Below are 19,809 nucleotides of genomic sequence, written 5' to 3' on the forward strand. Positions count from 1 at the left end.
GGGCCAGCTGGAGCCGGGGCAGGAGGCGCGCGGAGGACCCGGGGGCTGCCGCGCCGGCCCCGCGGAAGCTAGCAGCTAGCCAGGGCCTTGGGCAGCCGTGACGGCCGTGGGCCTGCGGGAGGCCGAGCTGCCGCAGTCCTGCCAGCTCTTCCGCTCCGGACTGCCCGGAAGGAGCCTTTGCGAGCCCCAGGGTGAAGGGCCGGCTGGGGGCCTGCGGCTTGCAGTTTGCGGTCTGGCGTGGTGGGGCTGCCTGCGGCCGGGGACCGTCCCCGGACGCGGAGCGGCAGTTCCGACTGCCGGGCACAGGAACGGCAGAGCGTGAGGGCGGTGGGCCCCTGCTCAGGACGACCCCCACGGTCAGCTCCTCCGCGCACAGGTTGCTGTGCCAGCCCTGGAGAGGGGTGGGAGGAGGTGCCGTGGGTGTGCGGAGCCTGGGGCTGCGTGTTCGGAGCCCAGCGAGTCCAGAGGGGTTGGGACCGGGTTGGGAGTGGCAGGCGCAGGACGTTCCTTTAGGTCAGAGGGCAGAGGCGAGCTCAGGACGTAGGCCCGGTGTCCCAGCATGGAGTGGACGGGAGGACAGGTGGCGCCGGCGGAGGTGGGATGTGTCCAGCCCTCTGGACTGAGGGAGGCCGCTCTTGGGGCCTCGGGTGGGGCGTGAGGAAAGGTCCCCGCATCCCGGCTGGCTGCGAAGTGGCTGCAGGAGGTACCCAGGCCGAGGGGGTTGAGTGACAGGGTATAGGTGCTGCTGGGAGGCGGACAGTACCCCTCGAGAAACTGAGGCAGTGAGTGTGAGAACCGCTTCCAGGGTCCCTGTCCCTGGAGGGGCTCCCAGGGCAGGGGTCTGCGCCCGGGGGCCCTTGGCTCCTGCAGTCCTGAGCGCTGACCAGGTGCCGTGCTGCCCTTGTGGCACTCGGGAGGGCTCTTGCAGCGTACGGCATGCTCACAGCATGTCCAGGCCCTTTCCCCAAGTCCACCCTCCTGTCCATGGCCACGTGCAAACCCGCGCCTGCCCCCCCTACCCCGGCCTGTGCAGCGGAGTCTCCCCACGGGCCAAGCGGACGGAGCCTGGGTGCCAGGGTACAGCCTGGCTGTGGGGCGAGGGGTGCGGGGTGTCCCTGGACCTGGCGGTGGGGGGGGCGGGGAGGGTAGCGGAAGGTTGGTGACGGCTGCCCAGGAGGCTGGGGCGGGGGCACGCTGAGGGAGCGGGGTGGCCGGGTGAGCCTGAGGCCCAGCGAGAGAGGTCAGCGTGCACGCCGAGGGCTCTGTGATGGGAACAGCCTGGGGTCCGTGCTCCGGGGAGAGGTGCCGGGCCCAGGCCCTGGGGTGGCGGCCAGTGCTGTGGGATGGGGCAGGGGCCCCTGGGCTCTGCCACACCCTCACGGGCCCTTCCTCCCCGCCAGTCATCTGCAAGCAGCAGGCACCTGAGCTGGAGCCTCCCACCGCCCTGCCCCCACTGCCGCAGCCCCCCTTGGCACCTGCTGCGCCCGTCCCTCCGGCCCAGGGCGCCCCATCAGTGGACGAGCTCATTCAGCAGAGCCAGTGGAACCTGCAGCAGCAGGAGCAGCATCTGCTGGCCCTCAGACAGGTACGGGCCCGGGGGCCGTGCGCGAGCAGGGCCTCGGCACACCTCAGCCTCTGTCACCTTTGGCCCTGGCCGGAAAGGCCCTGCCCACCCCAGGGTCCCTGCCGTGTTCTTGAGACAGGGTGATCTCGGCTGTCATCTGGGGGCTTGGGGAGAACCCCAGTCAGCACTGCCCTCCCCTCTGCCCCTGACCCTAATCCCCCACAGGCCCTGTCCTCTGCCTGTGGCTGGGTGGCTGTGGGCACGGGGCAGGAGAGCCCTTGTCCTCCTCCGCCAGCCGCGAGCACACTGAGGCCCTCCTCAAGCGTCGGTGCCGCGGTCCCTCTACCCCTAGGAGCAGGTGACGGCGGCTGTGGCCCACGCTGTGGAGCAGCAGATGCAGAAGCTGCTGGAGGAGACGCAGCTGGACGTGAGTGAGTTCGACAACCTGTTGCAGCCCATCATCGACACGTGCACCAAGGACGCCATCTCGGTGAGGCCCTGGCTCCTCCGGGCCCCGTGGGCACAGCCGCCTGGTGGGCCCCACTCACCCTGCTGCCCTTGCAGGCCGGGAAGAACTGGATGTTCAGCAACGCCAAGTCCCCGCCGCACTGCGAGCTGATGGCCGGCCACCTCCGCAACCGCATCACGGCGGATGGCGCGCACTTCGAGCTGCGGCTGCACCTCATCTACCTCATCAATGACGTGCTGCACCACTGGTGAGCGGAGCCGCGGCCTGGCCCGGGGGTGGGGAGGGCCGGGCCGGGCCCTGCCCCCGCACCGCGGGCCGCCGTCCCGTGAGCTCTCCGGGCAGCTCGGGTCAGCGAGTCGGCCTGGGCGCTGCGCCACCTCTGCCCTCCGCATGTCGCTCTTTGGCCTGTCGCTCCGCCGCTGACCTCCTGGGGCCCCCAGGGCCGGCCCGGCCCACCGCGGCTCTGCAGGCCCTGCCCGCTCCGTCCCTGCACCACGCTCATCCCTGCCTTCCCAGCTGTGACAGGGTGAACTCTGTGACCCCTGGGTGGAGGTCAGGGTAACACAGAGGCCCAGGCGTGGGGAGGTGACTTGGGGCCCTGGGGACCCCAGCGCGTTGCAGTCACAGCTGCTGCCCTGCCCTGCACAAGCTTGGCTCTGGGTGGGGACAGCCAGTTGGTGGCATGGCGGCCCCAGGGAGCAGAGACACTGGCCCAGTTCCCCACCCTGCCGACTCCGTCTTGAACCACAGTGAGGCCTGGCTCAGCTCCCCGCTGCGCGCCCCGTGTCACCCCTCTTTGGAGGGACACGGTGCCCTGTAGCAGCTGCCCTCCCTCTCTCCCTGCTCTCGCGCCGCAGCCGTGCCTGGGCTGCTTTCCCGCACAGCCTTGGGAGGCGCTGTGACTTTCTGGGGAGGGCGCAGAGCCTCGCTGCTGGGCCCTGCTGTGCTAGGCCTGGTACAGAGTGCCTGGCATGCTGCTCGGGGGCCCACAGCGGGGCCCGGCCCTCCCTCCCAGGCGGCTTCTGCTTTGTGCTCAGCGGGTGACGGAGCACTGGGGAAGCGCAGGGCCCCAGAGTCGCAGCTGCCTTCTCACGCCCTGCGCCCCGAGGCTCTCACGGCTTCCTGCCCTCTCCTTCGCTGCTGCCCCGGGAGGGGGGCATACTCCACGCCTGCCGGGGCACCAGGCCTGGGGCACACCGGCCCCCAGACCAGGCACCATCTGGGCTGGGGTGGGGTCTGTGTCCTGAGAAGGCAGAGGGCGCCGTGGCCGGAGCCGCGATGGTAACGGGCGCGTGGCCGGGTCCCGCCCCAGGGCCCTGACGCGCGGAAGGTCTCTCCCTCACAGCCAGCGCAAGCAGGCGCGGGAGCTGCTGGCCGCCCTGCAGAAGGTGGTGGTGCCCATTTACTGCACCAGCTTCCTGGCTGTGGAGGAGGACAAGCAACAGAAGATCGCCCGGGTACGGCGGCTGGTGGCTGGGGCAGGCGGGGCTGGGGCTGGGGCTGGGGCTGGGGCTGTGCCCTCGCCCTGACACCGCCTGCTCTTCCTCCTCTGGCTGCTCCCGCCCCCCCCCAGCTCCTGCAGCTCTGGGAGAAGAACGGCTACTTCGACGACTCCATCATTCAGCAGTTGCAGAGCCCAGCCCTGGGCCTCGGCCAGTACCAGGTGAGTCCTCACAACGCATCCGGCCAGGCCCTGGCAGTGACTTTGTCACAACAGTGGCCCGTGCAGCTCACCGGAGGCGCACGTCCTGAGCCCGCCTCCCCTGCCCCAGGCCACCCTCATCAGCGAGTACTCGTCAGTGGTGCAGCCCGTGCAGCTGGCCTTCCAGCAGCAGCTCCAGACGCTGAAGACGCAGCACGAGGAGTTTGTCAGCAGCCTGGCGCAGCAGCAGCAGCAGCAGCAGCAGCAGCCGCCGCAAGTCCAGCTGCCCCAGCTGGAGGCCGAGGTCAAGGCCACGCCACCGCCACCGGCACCACCCCCGGCGCCCGCGCCCACCCCGGCCATCCCGCCCACCACCCAGCCTGGTAGGAGTGCCGCTGCCCTAGGGAGCAGCCGCCTGCCCTCCTTCCCTCTTTCCGTCCTTCCCGTGGCAGGCCTGCCCGTACCACACGCTCCTATTGAGTTCTGCCCCTCCACACACTCAGGCCAGGGGACTAGTTAGGGACACAGCTCTGTCCTGTGTGGTGTCCAGAAGACGGAGCTAGAACAGCTGCCCACTTGAGTTCAGGGATGAAATAACTCACGGTCAACAGGGTGGACACAAAGACTAGTACTGCAGTTAGGTCCGGCTGTGGTGTACACCTAGAGTCCCTGCACTCGGGAGGCTGAAGCCGAAGGATCACCACAAGTTTGGGGCCAACCTCAGCTACCTAGTGAGTACAAGGCCAGCCTGCACGACATCGTGAGACCCTGTCTCAGAAAAGAGAAAAAAAAAAGCTGCAGTTAGGGCTGGGTGTGTGGCTCAGGGCTGGAATGCCTGTATTTCGGAGGTGTGGGAGTGCTAGAATTCAAGATGAAATCCAGCGAAGTACAGGCTGGGCATGCCCCTCCCAGAGGCTGCCATCTGTGATGTTTTAAGCACTGAAGAGAATCACACACCCTTACAGCCTTTGACTTTGGATTTATAGATTAGGGATACTCAGCGAAATCTCTGCAAATATCCCGGAATTGAAAAGCCTGAAGTCTCTGGCTCTTGTGTGTTAGCTTAGGGGTATGGAACTTGGGTCTGAAATAGATCACAGTGGGCAGGACCGCCCCAGGATTAGGAGAACGTCCAGCACGTGAAATCTAATGTGATAGTGGGCATGGGCTAGGAGCCACATGGGGTGGCACAGCTAATAGCGCAGTGATTTGGGAGGCTGAGGCAGATAGATCCCTTGAGCCCAGGAGCTCAAGGCCGGCTGGGTCAACACAGAGAGACCCTGTCTGGAAAAATCAGTACTCAGTTAGAGCTAGAGGTGCAGTTTGGTAACCAGCACACATTCAGTGTGGACAGGGAGGCCTAGTGCTGTCCAGAAAAAGAATAACGGAGGGAACTGAACTCTTCTGGTGGTTTTTGTCTGTTTTTGAGACAGTGTCACTACGTGGTAATCCAGGGTGGCCTTGAACCTGGTATGTGACCCAAGCTGGTCTCAAACTTGTGACCTTCTTGCCTGTTTTCTAGCTGTGAGGTTTTAACTAGAAAAGCCTTTCGTTAATTTACTAGACCTCAATGGCAGGAAAAATTCTGCAAACTGGAGTTGGGGGTGGGAGGACTGGGCCGACACGTGCCGGGAAGCATTCGGAGACCAGCGTGGTCCTCAGGCTCAGGGGCCCTCGGTCCCCTCCCTGCAGGCAGGTGGCTTTCTGGTTCCCAGAGTTGGGCGCCAGAGGCGCTGTGGGAGCAGGAGCCCACACGGCGCTGGGTGGTGTGGGGGGTCGCTCCTCTGCCGCCCAGGCTCTGACCCCCTTTCCCTGGGGTCAGACGACAGCAAACCGCCCATCCAGATGCCTGGCTCCTCGGAGTACGACACCACAGGGGGTGTCCAGGATCCCGCAGCCACCGGCCCCCGGGGCCCTGGGCCCCACGACCAGATCCCACCCAACAAGCCACCTTGGTTCGACCAACCGCACCCTGTCGCTCCCTGGGGCCAACAGCAGGTATTTTGGAAACGGGGTGGGGGTACAGCTGGGGTGTGTGCGAAGGCCCTGTGTTTCATCCCGGTGTCAAAATAACGTGGCAGTGGGGACGCCTGGGCCCTGGGTGACAGGTGATGGCGAGGTGGGTTGTCTGCTGTCACTGAGTTCAGTCTTGGTAGGGCCCAGACTAGGGACCCTGGGATAAGGCCATGAGGGCCGAGGTCACTCACAGGGGGCCCGGAGACAGCGGGGGGCGGGCCAGGCTGACCCCACGCCTCACCTTGCAGCCACCCGAGCAGCCCCCGTACCCGCACCACCAGGGCGGCCCGCCCCACTGCCCGCCCTGGAACAACAGCCACGAGGGCATGTGGGGCGAGCAGCGCGGGGACCCCGGCTGGAACGGCCAGCGCGACGCACCCTGGAACAGCCAGCCCGACCCCAGCTGGAGCGGCCAGTTCGAGGGCCCCTGGAGCGGCCAGCACGAGCAGCCGCCCTGGGGCGCCGGGCAGCGCGAGCCGCCCTTCCGCATGCAGCGGCCACCGCACTTCCGAGGGCCCTTCCCGCCCCACCAGCAGCACCCGCAGTTCAGCCAGCCGCCGCACCCCCACGGCTTCAACCGCTTCCCGCCACGCTTCCTGCAGGACGACTTCCCCCCGCGGCACCCCTTCGAGCGGCCGCCCTACCCACACCGCTTCGACTACCCGCAGGGCGACTTCCCCGCCGGTGCGCGCCTGGGCCCTCGCGGTCTGACGGGAGGGGCTCAGAATAGGACACACCCCGCTAGGCAAGTTGGGAGGCTGAGGCAGGAAGCCTTTGAGCTGGGGGCTGCCTGGGCAACTTAGCAGCTTGATGAGGAAGAATCTGACTCGGGTGTCAAATGCAAGGCTGGATGACGGCTCTGGGCCCTCCTGAGGCCATGGGTGCAGGTGCAGCTCCTCACAGGCAGGCTTAGCTCCTCCCGACGGCCGGGGCCTCGTCCTGCAGCGCGAGCGGTGCGCACAGCTGCCGCATGGGAGGCTGGCCCTAGAGGCAGGGTCCCGAGCCCGTCCCGCCCACGCAGCCCACCCGTCTCACGCGAGCTCTGGAGCTGGGCCTGGGGTGCGGTCTCTGAGCCCTTCTTCGGGTGCTTGTTGCTAAGACGAGTGTCTCTCTGGCAGAGATGGGGCCCCCTCACCACCACCCCGGCCATCGCATGCCTCACCCTGGGATCAACGAACACCCGCCCTGGGCCGGGCCCCAGCACCCTGACTTCGGCCCGCCCCCCCATGGCTTCAATGGGCAGCCCCCCCACATGCGGCGCCAAGGCCCGCCCCACATCAACCACGACGACCCCAGCCTGGTGCCCAACGTGCCCTACTTCGACCTTCCTGCTGGGCTGATGGCCCCGCTCGTGAAGGTGAGGCCCTCGTGCGCCTGTGGCCCCGCCCACTCCTGCCCCTGCACGTTGTTCGCGAGCCCTGGGGCCCGGCTGGCTAGCTAGCGGGTTGCTCAGGCCCCGCGAGCCAGGCCTGTGGGGGATGCGGCATGGCTGGGCTGGGGGTCGCGCGCAGGGGTGGGAAGGCAGGTGGCCTGGACTGGGCGAGGGGTGCCCAAGGCAGCTCAGGCCGTAGGCGCAGGGCACAGAGCCGGGCGTCCCGAGTGCTTCTTGCCAGAATCGCTGTGTCCCCAACTGGGAACAGTTCCTGCTGCACAGTCCTGCCAGCCGGGGCACGGGTGGGCTCATCAGGGCACAGTGCCCCGGCATGACAGCGGGCTCCCGCAGCTGGAAGATCATGAGTACAAGCCGCTGGACCCCAAGGACATCCGCCTCCCTCCCCCCATGCCACCCAGCGAGCGGCTGCTGGCCGCCGTGGAGGCCTTCTACAGCCCGCCCTCGCACGACAGGCCCCGCAACAGGTGCGCAGCCGCCCGCCCAGCCCTGCGCCTCTCCCCGGGGTCGGCAGGCGGGGCGACCCCGTGGGCTCCGGCACCAGCTCAGCGCCCTGTGTGGGCAAGTGGGGCCGGCAGGGCACCCCTGCTCTCCACGCCCTGTGGCGACACTGGTGTGGGCTGGGGCGGGTGCAGGCCTGGCAGAGGGACGTCACCTGCACCGTGTCTTGCAGTGAAGGCTGGGAGCAGAATGGCCTTTACGAGTTTTTCCGAGCCAAGATGCGCGCGCGGCGGCGCAAGGGCCAGGAGAAGAGGAACAGGTGAGGGGCAGGGCCGGCTGGTGGACCGGCGGGTGGACGGGCAGTGGGCCGGCGGCGGCCTCCCTCACGGCGCTGTCTGCACAGCGGGCCCTCCAGGTCCCGGAGCAGATCCAAGAGCCGCGGCCGCTCCTCCTCGCGCTCCAACTCGAGGTCCTCCAAGTCGTCGGGCTCCTACTCACGCTCCAGGTCGCGCTCCTGCTCCCGCTCCTACTCGCGCTCCAGGTCCAGGTAGGCAGCGTGTGCACGCCAGTGCCGGGCCCCCACCCTCCCCCCATGCCCTGGCCAACCTGTGGCCGTCTCTGCAGGAGCCGCAGCAGGTCGCGCTCCTCCAGGAGCCGCTCGCGGTCGCGGTCTCGGTCCAGGTCCAAGTCGTACTCCCCAGGAAGGAGGCAGCGCTCGCGGTCCCGGAGCCCCACGCCGCCGTGAGTGCCGCCCACCCCCTCCCTGGCTGCAGGCCCCGGGGCGCCCCTTGGTCCTCGGGGGGCACGAGCCCTGTCCCATGCGCTGTGACGCCGGGCACCCGGAGGGGCTCGTTGGGCTGAGGGGGAGGCAGGTGAGAGCCCAAAGCCACCGCGCCTGGGGCTCGGGCCTGTCCCCCACTACCGCCCAGGTTTGGTCCCCTAAGCCTCGCCGACCCTTCCGTAGCTCCTCGGCGGGTCTGGGCTCCAACTCAGCGCCTGCCGTGCCTGACTCGCGGCTGGGGGAGGAGAACAAGGGCCACCAGATGCTGGTCAAGATGGGTGAGTGGGCCAGGGGCGGCGGGGCCGGGGCAGCGCAGCGTGCGGTGCAGCCGCTCACCGCCCCCGACCCTGCCCCTCCCAGGCTGGAGCGGCTCCGGCGGCCTGGGCGCCAAGGAGCAGGGCATCCAGGACCCCATAAAAGGGGGGGACGTGCGCGACAAGTGGGACCAGTACAAGGGCGTGGGCGTGGCGCTGGACGACCCCTACGAGAACTACCGGCGCAACAAGAGCTACTCGTTCATCGCACGCATGAAGGCCCGGGACGAGTGTGGGTAGCAGCCTGGGCTGGGGCGGTGGGGGTGGTGATTGCCCGGCCTGTCCCCACGCCCGACCCACCCCGCGCCCATCTGTCACCGCAGTCTCCACGTTCGGGGCACGCAAGGAGGAGAAGGAGGACTAGGCAAGGAGGCCCGACGGACGTGATGGCCGGCCCCGTGGGGACAGGAGCAGCGCCCCGCCTGCGCGGCAGGGTGGGGGCGGGCGGCGTCCCTGGGTCCCGCGGCGCCCTGTGTTCCTTAGTGGGCCGCACTGCTGCCCCCCACACCGCCCTTGGTCTCGGGAGAGGAAGAGGAGGCACCGCTCTAGGCGGGGACCCGGCACCAGGCAGCCTCCACGCCCAGCCGTGTCTGTGCGGCACCTGGGGAAGTTCTTTTGTATGGGGCACGGCGCTCCCCGCCACTGCGACCGCCACCTCCGCGTGGTGTTTGGTTTGTTGTAGTTTCCTGTAGCTGTGACTCGTTCGAGTGTGTCTGACCCAGGACGAAACACACACATGCTGTTCACACTTTTTGGTGGATTTTACTGTTTTGCTTTCCAATAAAGCCCTTTTCTAAAGCCCGGCCTCAGGAGTGTGACCCGGGCTGTCGCCCTGGTGCTCAGCTGTCACCCGCTGGCCGCCGTGCCACCTGCGTGGCGGAGCCGCACCGAGGTCTGCCCTTGCTGCCCTGCCCGTCCCTGGAGCCGCCGGTCTCAGTCTCCTCGCCCAGCCACGAGGTGATGGCCCCGGAGTCGCTCACACCTCGGGACAGATGGAAAGGCCTCGACTGCGCCCCCGGAAAGGGCCATGTCTGTCCCACGGTGGGCCCTGGCGCTCACGGCTCCTCTGCGTCCGGCACGGCATCCGCCCTGCTCAGCAGGCTGGGCCTGTGGCGCCTGATGTACTGCAGGGTACGGGGCACCATCACTGCCGGGGCTGTGCTAAGTCCTGTCACAGGGATTCTCAGCAGGGCTGGCAGGGACAGGGCTCAGCAAGAGGCCCGGGGCCCCAGCACGCACGGCCAAGCAGAAGGGATGAGCAGCAGGGGCAGACTGCGTCCCCTAGTAACTGGCCAAGGTGATTGCTGCCAGGCAAGCTGCAAGCCTGCAGGGGTGGCCAGCCAGGCCCAGAGCACCGCGGCCGCTGTCGGGGCCAGCGTGGTAGTCCTCAGCAGTGGCAGGTGAACTAAGGAGGCAGGGCAGGCGCCGGACAGCGGCCTCCCTCAGGCTCCCACCTGGCAGCACAGCAGTGGGGCCTCCGGCTGCAGGCTGGGCGGGCAGTGGGGGGCGCAGCGTGCGTGCTGAGCTCGCACGCCGTCCTGCCCTCCAGCCCCAGCACCTGCTGTCAACAAACTGCCAGGGGTGCGCACCTGTGCTTTCAGGTACTCAAGGCTGAGGCAGAAGGATCTCAAGTTGAAGCCCCGTGAGACCCTGTGGCAACACAGAGGCCTGACGTGCACAGTGCGTGGTGGCGCAGTGCCCAGCGTGTGCAAGGCCTTGGTTCCATCCCCACCAGAGAAACACTTAAAAATAATTTTAAATGGGGGTAACGTGCAGCTTCAAGGAGAGGAGAAATCTGCACACTGCATTTCCTGTCATACCAGACTGACATTATGACTTCCACTCCTCCCACCCCATACTGAGGATTGAACCTGGGGCCTTGACAGCAAGTTATATCCCTTACTCTTATGTTCTCAACAGGGTCTAACTTGCCATCCTCCTGCCTCAGCCTCCCAGAGTGCTAGGATGATAGGTGTGGCTACCATACTGAGAGTTGACCATTCTTTCAAAGTCATTTTCCAAGGCCAGGTGTGGTGGTGCACACCTATAATCCTGCACTGGGGAGGCTGACGCAGGAGGATCCTTGCGAGTTTGAGACCAGCTTGGGCTACAAAGTGACCTCAGGGTCAGCCTGAACTGCATAGCGAGACCCTGTCTCAAAAAGATAAAAAAATAATAGTAATAATAATTTTCCGCGGGACGTGGTAGTGCACACCTGTCATCCCAGCACTTGGGAGGCTGAGGCAGGAGAATTGCCGTAAGTTTGAGGCCAGCCATGGGTACATAGTTTCAGACCTGCCTAGAATATACAGCAAGACCCTGTCTCAAAAAAGGTCATTTCAGGAACACACACTGGAGTATTTCCATAGAGAGCGCTGAATCCTAACCACTAGAGCAGCAGGGATGGAGTATTTCCATAGAAGATGGGAAATAGAGCGGAGCCTCGGGTCTGACGGGTTCCTGCGGGCACCTCTGCGCCTGAGGCCGTGCCCAGCGCTGAAGCTACAGAGGGCCGTGGGCTGGGTACACCGTGAGCAGGGCTTGGCGTACTGCGCACACATTCTGTGGACACCACCAAGAGCTACGTTTCTGGAGGGCGAAGAGGTAAGGGGGACACCTCAAGGGACCGGGGGCACTGAGGGCCGTGGTGGGGACAGCCCGCCTAGGGGAGGCCGTGCCCCAGACCTCACACGGTGCAGCTGGGCGGGGAGCGGGTGGCGCCCCGCGCAGCCCCGCGGTGCAGCCGCCCGTGCGCTCACCTCCTTGGCCTCCTCCAGGCTGTGGTAGTGGAAGGCGTCCCCGTCCAGCGAGCGCAGGAGCGACACGTGCAGGTGGCGGCTGGCCTGGATGAACTGCTGCGTCAGGTGCAGCTGCTGCCTCAGCAGGTCGTCGAGGGCCACCGTGGCGGGGCTGTGGGCTGTCAGGGCTGCCCCCCAGCGTCACTCACGGCCCCAAGGCCCCTGACCCCACCATGGGCCGCTGCACAACGGGTACAGCCAGAGACATCAGAGGCAGGGTCCTGTGGGGGGGGTGTCAAGGGATCCTCCTGCCTCAGCCTCCATGCACGCTACTATACTTGACCAAAAACACATTTCTTGAAAAAAATTAAATTAAAAATAAAATAGGGCTGGGGTACGGTTCAATGGTACAGCACATACTCGGCTCATGCCAGGCCCTAGGTTCCATCTCCAGCACCAAAAAAATGAAAGAAAGCAAGACAGTGGCATATGCCTATAATCTCATTGCTCAGAAAGCTGAGGCAGGATAGTCCTGAGTTCAAGGTCAGACCGAGCCACACAGCACAAATAAATAAATAAATATTAAAATAAAATTCAGAATAAAGATTAAAAATCATGCCAGGCATGGTGACATACACCTGTCATCCCAGCACCCAGGAGGCTGAGGCAGGATCACCATGAGTTCGAGGCCAGCCTGAGCTACATAGTTCAAGGCCAGCCTGAATTATAAAGGGAGAACCTGTCTCAAAAAACTAAAAAAAAAATCAAACCAAAAAATGCAATTAAAAATAGAATTTATGCTGTGGCTCAGTGGCACAGCGCTTGGCTAGCATGCTCAAGGCCCTGGGTTCCACCCCAGAACACCAAAAAGAGAGACATTTAACTAAAAGTGCAAAATGAAAAGACCTGAGACAGCACTCAAAATAAAAGTATTTTGTCAGGTGGAAAACTGTTAGGTGAGTTTTGAGACAGGACTCCTGAGGCAGCCCAGCCAGGCCTCGAACCCCTAGCAATCCTCCTGCCTCAGCCTCCCAAGTGCCCTTGAAGTCAGGTCATATTTCCTTTATTTCTCTCACTCTGTCTGTCTGTCTCCTCTTCTCCTCTCCGCCCTCTGAAGCGTGGAGATGGACCCCAGCCCCAGCCGGGAGCTGCTCTGCCCCTTCCGGCTGTGTAGCACGGACACAAGGCCCATCATCAAACCCCTGTGACAGCCCCTGCCAAGGTCTCCCCGGCCAGCGTGTGTGTGTGGACCGGGCAGGGACCAGGCCACCCCTGCAGGCGCGAGCTGGTACCTTCTATGGCTTCCGCACTGACCACGTGCGGGGCGATGGGTGCCGGGTCCACGCAGCTGCCTCCCAGGGCCACGCCGTCCGCTGTGCCGAGGACAGGGGAGGGTGAGTGTGGGACATGGGGCAGCGACACCCACCGGGCCTCGTGGGGCGTCCGTGCCGCCTCCACCGCACGCACACTGCAGGCCGCCTGCATTTCCCTTGCGCTCTGAGGAACCTGGGATGGCCTGGGGCCTTCGTGCTGAGCTGTGTCCCACCCCTTTCTGTTGTATTTTGGGACAGCGCCTTGCGGGAATGTCTTTCCCAGGTCACAGGCGGGGAATAGGACCCTGTGGCCCCTCATGGACGTGCGAGCCACTAGAGGGTGGGCTCCCTGCAGCGCCACACCGTCCCACACATGGCCAGACCAGGTGAGCTCAAGGCCAGCCTGAACTGTACTGCGAGACCCTGTCTCAAAAAGACAAAAAGAAAAAAAAAGAAAGCCCACACTGCTCCCAGGGCCCCACAGACCACTCGCAGGCACCGTCACGGCCACCTTGGCCTGAGCCACACTCACCCTCTGCCCACGGACGGGCGGAGGCGACGTCCAGGGTCTGCACTGCCGTGTCCCTCAGTGTGACCCTCGCCATGGGCCTGGCCCGCGGCTGCCTCGATGCGGGGGGCCTGGGGAGCAGCGCTGCCCCTGTGCTGGAGGACGCGGTCTCCTGCATCCCCTCGGGGGCGTCCTCGGAGGGGCTGGGTGTGGGCTCGAAGTCCTCAGAGTACGCTGTGCTCGCTGAGCTCGACTCCAGGGCCAAGGACCCCAGCCTGCTGCGCACGCTGTCGCCCAGGCGCTCGGACACCTCGCTCTCGCTCTCGCTCTCCGTGGGGACGCCCTTGTCCCCAGCTCCAGGACTGGCCGCACCCTGGCATGCAGAGCTCCGAGGCTGAGGACATCGCGGCGCTTCCAGTCCAGCGGGAGCAGGCGCCTGGGCCACGAGGTTCCTGTCTGACGACTCCTCTCCCTGGGCGCCGGCTGCCTACGTGGAGGCGACAGAGGGACAGGAAGGCGGCTCCCAGCGGAGACGAGAGTGCAGCAAATGACACAGCCAGGCTGGGAAGGCCGAGTGGGCCTGGGAGCCAGCCCTTGGGAGGCTGAGGCGGGAGCATCACAAGCTCAAATCCCAGCCCAGGCAGTTCAGTAACTCCGAGAGACCCCGTGGTGAAATAAAAATTAAATAAAAACTGAAAGGGCGGGGGTGCAGCTCAGGCTGAGAGCGGGCCTTGCACACCTACTTGGGGGGCGCTCCGTGGCACTTACTTTCTGTCCCAAGTCTGAGTTCTCACTGACAGCCGGGGCCAGGTCATCAAGCGACAAAATATTGACCCTAAAATCTGTAAATGAACAGTGAATTTCCCGGTGAGAATGCTGCTGTCATCGCAGTTAGAAAGACCGAAGCCGCACACTGCCCTCCCCGGGCGGCCCGCGTCCTCCCGGTGGGGAGGCAGGGGACCTCGGGCAGGGCAGGGCAGTGTGGACGGCTGGGCCTCTCTGTCCGTGTGCTCAGCACGTTGGACTCCACGCATCAAAAACACCCCCAAAACACGGCCTCTTGCTGGCCGTGGTGACGCACACCTGTCCCCCAGCACTTGGGAAGCTGAGGCAGAGAGATCTCCCGTTTGGGGTCGGCCGGGGCTACGTGGCGAGGCCTCGTCTAAAGTGAAGTAGCGCACACAGCTCTGCGGACCCCGCGCGGGCCTTGCTCTCGTCATCGGCCCCAGCCCCGCAGTCCTGTGCCCGGCGACCGGAGGCAGAAGATTCGGTGTCGCCTGCCTGTGTCACTCGGGCGGGGACACTGGGCGCTGCCCACAGGTTGGCAGGCACCCAGCCCGGTGAGAGCCCCGAGCCCCCACGTGCAGGTCACAGCGTCCCCACCTCGAGGCCCGAGACCCAGCTTGCCCCCGCATGCAGGTGGGGCCCGTGCCTGGGGCCGCGAGGTCCCGGCAGAGGTGACGGCCGGGCGTCTGTGCCCCTCAGAAACCTCTCCGGAAGCCCCAGCTGTCCCTCAGAGGCCGTGGGATGGTAACTGGGGCTGTGAAAGCGGGCAGGCGCCCTGAGGTGGGACCGGTGTCCTTCCGAGGGCACGCGACCAGGACACTGGCTCGCTTCACTTCGTGGGGACACGGCAGGAAGGCGGCCACCTGCAGACCGAGCTCAAGGCTCAGCCAGCGACACCGCCTGTACCCTGAGCCCACACAGCCAGCGGCCGGGACGGCCCCCGGAGCATCTGCACGAGCTGCAGCCCGGCCCTTTTGTATGCTGTACTACTCTGAGGCAGGGTCTTGCTAAGTGGCCCACAGCTGATCTGCCTGGGCTGGGACTGAGCTTGCGGTGCTCCCGCCTCAGCCTCCCAGGTGCTGGCTCCCAGGCCCACTCCGCCTTCCCAGCCCGGCTGTGTCATTTGCTGCACTCTCCTCTCCGCTGGGAGCCGCCTTCCGGTCCCTCTGTCGCCGCCACGAAGGCAGCCGGCGCCCTGCGTTCAAACTTGCTCTCGTCCAGCCCCAGCCTTCCAGGGTGCCGGAGGCACAGGTCCGCACCCGCGTGCCCAGCCAGTGTGTTCTCACTGCTGTTTGCGGGCTGTGACGGAACCCATGGCTGTGCGTGTCAGGGAGGTGCGTGCCGCTGAGCCACAGCCCCACCCTGTCTTTACTCTGAGATAGAATCTCGCCACACTGCTCAACGTGGCCTCAATTTGTGATCCTCCTGCCTCAGCCTTCCCAGGAGGGCATCACAGGTATGCGGCCTCCCGCCCAGCCAATACCCCAGCACCTGGAGCGCCGGTACCACAAAGAAAGCACATTAGCAAGCGTCACAGCGACCACCTGGCCCCTCCTGCCAGACACAACACGTTACCGTCCAGGCTGTCATCGTCCTCCTGGTTGCCAGTGTCTGGGGCTGCGTCCTCGCCCGCCCCTGCTGCACTCCTTCTGGAGGAGGAGGAAAGCTGGCCGGGCACCGCTGTGGAGGACACTGGCTGTGCTGAGGTGCCTGAGACGGAAAGTGACGCCGTGCAGGAGGCGGGGCCCCTGGAAACGCAGGCCTGTGGGGAGTGCACGTGTGTGCGGGCACCCTGGAGGGCCCTGTGTGCAGACCCTGAGGCTGGCGGGCTCCGTGTCCATGGAGGCTTCACACCGGGACGGATCTGCGGAGTCCGGGTCTGCTCCTGCTTCAGTGGAAACAAAAAAGGAGAAGTGATCAAATTCATCACAACTGAGTTCTGTGGGATGGAATGCTGCCCAAGAGTCCCAAGTTCGGAGGCAGAGCCTGGATGTAGGTGTGGGGGGCTGAATTCTTGCCCCCAGCTCTTCCTCTCTGCTTCTTGCCTACCACAGGGTGAGCACCCTTCCTGCACTCACGCCCTCTGCCGCGCCTGCTTCTGCCTTGGAGCCAGCGGACCGTGGACTGAACCGTCTGGAAAACGCGAGCCAAATAAACCTCTCCTCCTGTAAGCTGTGGGTGTCAGGTGTTTTGTCCCCAAAATGGAAAAGCTGGCTGATACAAAAACTTGTACTAGGAGTAGGTTACAGCTGAGACAAGTAACCTGACCACACAGCTGAGAAGCCTTTGGAATTACCTACATGCAGCATGTGGGAAGGTTTGGAGATGCTGCCTGGAGAAGCAGCCCTAGAATGCCTCACGTCGAGCTTGACAGGAGATTCTGGTCAAGCTCAGAAGATCAGAATGCTGACAGGAATGTGGACAGTAAAGGCCAGGCTCAGGAGGTTTCAGACGGGAAGGAGGATTACATTGGCAGTTGGACAGACTAGAGGCCATGTGTGTCGTCCACATTTTGCCTGTCCTAAGACTTTGCATGAGGATGAATTTAAACACGGTGGACTAATTAATCCAGTAGAGAAAATTTTCAGGCACCTCAGTGCTCAGGTTGTGGCATGGGTACTGCTGGCTGCTTTTAGCCAGAACTATTGTGAGAATCAGTAGAAAAAAGCAGAGCTAAGCTGGGCACAGTGGTGCATGCCTTGTGATTTCAGCACTGGAGAGGCTCAAGCAGGAGGATCACTGTGAGCTAAAAACCAGCCTGAAATACACAGTGTTACCCTGCTGCAAAACAATTCTAAATAAATAGGTGGACAGATAGATACACAGATATAAAAGCAGAGTGAATGATTTGAAAAGCTTGCCAGTTCATCACAAAACAAGCACCTGGAAAGTTGAGGCCTTAGAGAACATGACTGCTGAAAAGTTTAACATTAAAACAGAATCCACCTGGGCATGGTGGTGCACACCTGTAATCCCAGCACTTGGGAGGTTGAGGCAGGAGAATTGCTGTGAGTTCAGGGCCAGCCTGGGCTACAAAGCGAGACCCTGTCTCAAAAAAACAAACCAGAGGAAACCTTACCGAGGCTGTTCTCCCAGGCTCTCTCTCTCTGACCTTCCCGCTGGGGAGCCCCAGACGGCTGCAGGTTTCTTCTCCGGAAAACTCTGCCAGGCTCCCCAGCACGGCGTGCATCTCCTCCGCATCACTGTCCAAAGAGCTCAGCTTCCCAGCGGGTTCACTCTGCCAGGGAGTTTTCGGCCTCTGCGTCTGTGTCCGCACCTGCACCTGTGGGACCCTGTCCTCCGCGGCTGGTGCCTTTGTCTTCAGGAACCTCCTGCCGTCCCTACCTGGCACCGGGCTCTCAACCTCAGAGGCTGCGAGGGCTCGAGTCTGGAAGGCCAGGGGGCTGGCAGTGCTCTCACAGGCCACGTCCTCTGACTTCTCGGGGGGACGCTCACTCACGGTCTTGGGGTCAGACTCCATGTCACCCCGCGTCAAGCATGCCTTCGCCCGGCCCAGGGTCTTGCTTTCCATCTGGGCCGCCTTCCTGAGCACCGCATGGGCTCGGACCTGCGACCCCGTGGCTGCCAGAGTGTTGCCGGCCAGGGTGCTGGTGGGGGACCTGCCTGAGCTGAGCCGGGGCCCCCTTCCCTGCCCTCCAGGTGCGGTGGCGCCCAAGTGTTTTGCACCCACACTTCGGTCTCGCTTTAGGAACCTGCCAGCCATGGGAGCCGCATGGGTGGGGTGTCTGTGGGAGGCCAGGTGTCCGAGGTCCTCCATCTGCAGCTCATCTAAGGAGACAGCACTGAGGTCAAAGACCCTGTGCCCGGGAAAGCTGGTTTCCCTCATGGATGCCATCCTAGGGACAAAGGAAGAGGGCTTATTGGAAGGAAAACCAAGGCTGGAAGTGTGCACCCTGGGGGCCCCCCCAACCCCCATCAGCTAACGACCATGGAACCCACTCGGGCACTGTCCCCTGCAAAACCCCAGTTGCCATCCATTCTGGTTGGGCTGGAGAGTGGGGCCTACTTTTTGCTTTGTTTTGGTTTTTCAAGATAGGGTCTCGCCAAGAAGTCCAAGCCATCCTCAAACTGTGTAACCCAGGCTGGACTTGAATTCCAGATCCTCCTGCCTCAGCTTCCCAAGTACTGGGATTACAGGCACATAGCACCACACTTGCCCAGCCTTGTTCATCTTTTAAAATTGTTGAAAAGCGGGGTGTGGTAGCACACACCTATAATCCCAGCACTCAGGAGGCTGAGGCAGGAGGATCCTTGTAAGTTTGAGGCCAGTCTGGGCTACAAAGTGAGCTCAAGGCCAGCCTGAACTGCATAGTGAGACCCTGTCTCAAAAAAGACCCAAAAAATCAAAATTGTTGTAATCTTTTGAAACCTCTATAAACCTTTTTCAATGTTTTGTTTTATTAGTACATGTCTGCGGCGTGCAGCAATCACAGTCACGGGGGGAAGTAATGAGAATGAAGCCGTGTCCTGTCCGTGTGCCGACTGCCCTCGAGGAATGTGACCACTCTGCTGCACGCACTGCTCATAAAAGCAGAACATTACAGAAGTACACTCCGCGAGGGGAGCCGGGCGGCGAACTATGGCATCTTGATCCTTTTTACCTCTCTTCTTGCCCCTCCGCTCACAGGTCCCCTGAATCTGTGACCCTCGAAGGGATGAGGAGTTGGTGAGGGCCTGCGACACTACCGTGGCCTGCACTGTCCCCCTCTCTGGCCCTCACCCCCGGGGCCCTGAGACAGGACTGTGCCTTATCTGGGTGTCCCTGGATGCCCTCAACCTCTGATCTAACGGCCCCTAGGGCCCCCGCTGTGCTCTGAGGGGGAGGAGGCAACGGCAGGGGCAGTCTCACCCCTGACCTACCCGCCTGGGCCCCTTCTCCTCATATTCAGGGAGTGTCCATGTGTTTGAAGAAAGAGGATCAACCTGTTGTGTCCTCTAGGAAGGTTTGAGAGTGCGACAAAGACTTTGGCCCGGACTGGTGGCCAAGGCCTGTCACCCCAGCACTCTGGAAGGCCGAGGCATTTGAGCTCAGGAATTTACCAACTCAGTGAGACCCGGTCTGAAAACAATTTTAAAAAGGGGGCTGGGAATGTAGCTCAGTGCAAAGGCCCTGGGTTCAACCCCCAGTGCCGCAAAAACGACTTCAAAGATAAAAAAGTAAAACGTGTGTGCGCGTGTGTGCGTGCGTGTGTAAGGGCGACTGTAGACAGCGCGGGGAGCAAGGGACGCGGGGACAGCCTCATTCACCCCTGCGCGGGCGGGAAAGTTCCACGGCTGCGGAACCAGGCTCAACTTTGTAAGTTCACCCGGAATACCGGCACCTACGCTTACGAGAGAGCGGAGAGTAGGGCAAACAAAAGAAGACGTTAAACGCAAACGAAGGAAACCAAACACGGCGCCCCACGCTGTGTCCGGCTCTTCTCCCCTTCCCCGAAGCAACCCGCACCAGACCACCAGGCAGGGCGCCCCGGATAGGGAAACTGAGGCGCGAGGCGCCCTCCCGCAGCCCATCTCGGGCCCGCACCCGCCCGGCCCGGTCCTCCTCCAGTGCTGCCCTACCCGGAGTGGATCGCAGCCCAGTACTCTGGGTCCTGTTGCCCGGGCAACCGTGGGGGAGGCCGCCACTGCATCTTCCGCTGTCCGAGCACCGGGGGACCAATGGCGCCTCAGGTAACAATCTCGGTGCATCATGGGAGTAGTAGTTCGGGCGCTCCAGGCGTGCCCCAGCTCAGGAAGCCAATGGTCCCTCCGGTCATAATCGCGAGGCATCACGGGACTTGTAGTTTCGGGGAGACCCCGGCATGCACCGCGCGGAGGGGGTGGGGC

The 19,809-nt window shown here is 63.7% G+C and overlaps 2 protein-coding genes across 5 annotated transcripts in view; one reads left to right on the plus strand and one right to left on the minus strand.

The window, feature by feature from the left end:
- Cherp (calcium homeostasis endoplasmic reticulum protein) overlaps nt 1–9,415 on the plus strand; it is a gene marked incomplete in the record, with an annotated part of 10,495 nt that extends 1,080 nt beyond the window's left edge. The window contains 16 exon segments of the mRNA XM_013507227.1: nt 1,401–1,585; nt 1,917–2,054; nt 2,129–2,280; nt 3,346–3,490; nt 3,607–3,696; nt 3,806–4,058; nt 5,498–5,673; nt 5,940–6,375; nt 6,810–7,048; nt 7,415–7,548; nt 7,755–7,841; nt 7,926–8,069; nt 8,147–8,263; nt 8,487–8,581; nt 8,664–8,849; nt 8,941–9,415. Of these exon segments, the coding sequence (XP_013362681.1) occupies nt 1,401–1,585; nt 1,917–2,054; nt 2,129–2,280; nt 3,346–3,490; nt 3,607–3,696; nt 3,806–4,058; nt 5,498–5,673; nt 5,940–6,375; nt 6,810–7,048; nt 7,415–7,548; nt 7,755–7,841; nt 7,926–8,069; nt 8,147–8,263; nt 8,487–8,581; nt 8,664–8,849; nt 8,941–8,981 (2,618 nt within the window).
- On the minus strand, nt 9,360–19,749 carry LOC102026345 (chromosome unknown open reading frame, human C19orf44). 4 transcript variants are annotated; one of them, XM_005409497.2, is made up of 8 exons: nt 19,543–19,749; nt 17,042–17,819; nt 15,538–15,847; nt 13,945–14,018; nt 13,201–13,663; nt 12,648–12,728; nt 11,377–11,543; nt 9,360–9,741 (listed from the first exon to the last, which is right to left on the minus strand). In XM_005409497.2, the coding sequence occupies exons 1-8, from the start codon at nt 19,611–19,613 to the stop codon at nt 9,673–9,675; spliced, it is 2,013 nt and encodes a 670-aa protein (XP_005409554.1). In that variant the 5' UTR covers nt 19,614–19,749; the 3' UTR covers nt 9,360–9,672. The 4 variants fall into 4 exon arrangements, with proteins under 4 accessions (XP_005409554.1, XP_005409553.1, XP_005409555.1 ...); XM_005409496.2 differs by having other exon boundaries at nt 15,538–15,850; XM_005409498.2 differs by lacking the exon at nt 19,543–19,749 and adding an exon at nt 18,844–19,535 and having other exon boundaries at nt 15,538–15,850.
- Between the last annotated feature and the right edge of the window lie 60 nt (nt 19,750–19,809).

This window comes from Chinchilla lanigera, unplaced genomic scaffold (assembly GCF_000276665.1).
Source record: "Chinchilla lanigera isolate Chin_1 unplaced genomic scaffold, ChiLan1.0 scaffold00123, whole genome shotgun sequence".
NCBI classification, from domain to species: domain Eukaryota; kingdom Metazoa; phylum Chordata; class Mammalia; order Rodentia; family Chinchillidae; genus Chinchilla; species Chinchilla lanigera.

Bases quoted from the DNA above. Each gene is read 5' to 3' on its own strand.
- LOC102026345 (XM_005409496.2), bottom strand. From the start codon at position 19,613: ATGCAGTGGCGGCCTCCCCCACGGTTGCCCGGGCAACAGGACCCAGAG. The intron at 14,019-15,537 runs GTAACGTGTTGT...GTTCATTTACAG, and splicing joins GGACGATGACAGCCTGGACG to ATTTTAGGGTCAATATTTTG. The intron at 12,729-13,200 runs GTGAGTGTGGCT...TCCTCGGCACAG, and splicing joins CGCCCGTCCGTGGGCAGAGG to CGGACGGCGTGGCCCTGGGA.